The 1,082-nt window shown below is 33.4% G+C and overlaps 1 protein-coding gene across 1 annotated transcript; it reads left to right on the forward strand.

Annotated features, from left to right (window-relative positions):
* Positions 1-6: 6 nt before the first annotated feature.
* On the forward strand, positions 7-932 carry LOAG_15926 (hypothetical protein; the record flags this gene model as incomplete). Its single annotated transcript, XM_020448977.1, has 4 exons — positions 7-79; positions 227-337; positions 405-527; positions 838-932. Coding segments are annotated over 4 exons (402 nt in total), but the record flags the coding sequence as incomplete, so codon positions are not given.
* Between the last annotated feature and the right edge of the window lie 150 nt (positions 933-1,082).

The following is a 1,082-nucleotide window of genomic DNA, read 5'->3' on the forward strand; positions in this document are numbered from 1 at the left end:
ATTCAGGAAGATCGTAAAGATAAGAGTGCAGTTGGCTGGGATGAGCATGGAAAATTGGCAACACATCAAAGTCAAGTAGGTAGGCATTGCAAAAGTCTATTTACCTACCTAATATTTACCTACCTTCAGGAATCTTATAATATCCTGAAGCATTTCAAACCATATTTCTAGTAATGATGGTACTTGATGATACTTTTGACAGTTTTTAATTTTGAGCAACTTTTAGATTATAAAAAAGGGTTTGGTGGAAAATTCGGTATCCAGGAAGACAGAAAGGACAAAAGCGCTGTTGGTTGGGATGATTACGAAAAATTAGACAAACATGAAAGTCAAACAGGTAGGGCGTGAATGAATTAATTTTTCTAATAAGGTCCTGTTTTGTTTAAAGCATCCCTAAATTCCAGATTATAAACGAAGTTTTGATGGTCATTTTGATTTGCAAGACGACAGACAATATAAATCAGCGGTAGACACTCAGCAATATAACGAGTCTACTCAACATGAAAACCAAAAGGAATATGCTAAAGGCGAGGTTCTTGAAAGTTTACATACTTATGTCGAAACTGTGGAAGGGTTTCGATCATCTTTGTATGCAACATTTCATTTCCTCATGCGCGTGGTTTTTTGGTTTTGGTATTTTTTGGTGCAGATAGAAAGAAGTTCCTATAACTGCAAACATTTTTTTTGATTATTACCTGGATGCTAAGAAATTCATTAAATCAAGATTATGAGAATTTCAAGTGTAAACTTAAAAATGATTTAGGATTTGATATAAACCTGGTGCCCAGAATTATTGTTATTATAAAAGGTTGTAATGATTAGATTATGATTTTTCAGAAGAACAAGTACCGAGAGGGAACGCTTTGCCTGTTGCACCAAAAGGAAGGGCTTTAAATTTACGTGCTAAATTTGAACAACTTTCAGTTGCTGAGGTATGTTATTAAAAGTCTTTGAAGAAATAAGTTTGAAGTTTTCAACATGTTCAACTGCTAATCTATTTTACTATTATAACATCATGGTTTCAGTTCTTTATGAAAGTTTTTATCCCTTTCTTTCAAATGTTACAAACATGGATGCTGTGA

Source organism: Loa loa (assembly GCF_000183805.2).
Source record: "Loa loa unplaced genomic scaffold supercont3.3205, whole genome shotgun sequence".
NCBI lineage: Eukaryota > Metazoa > Nematoda > Chromadorea > Rhabditida > Onchocercidae > Loa > Loa loa.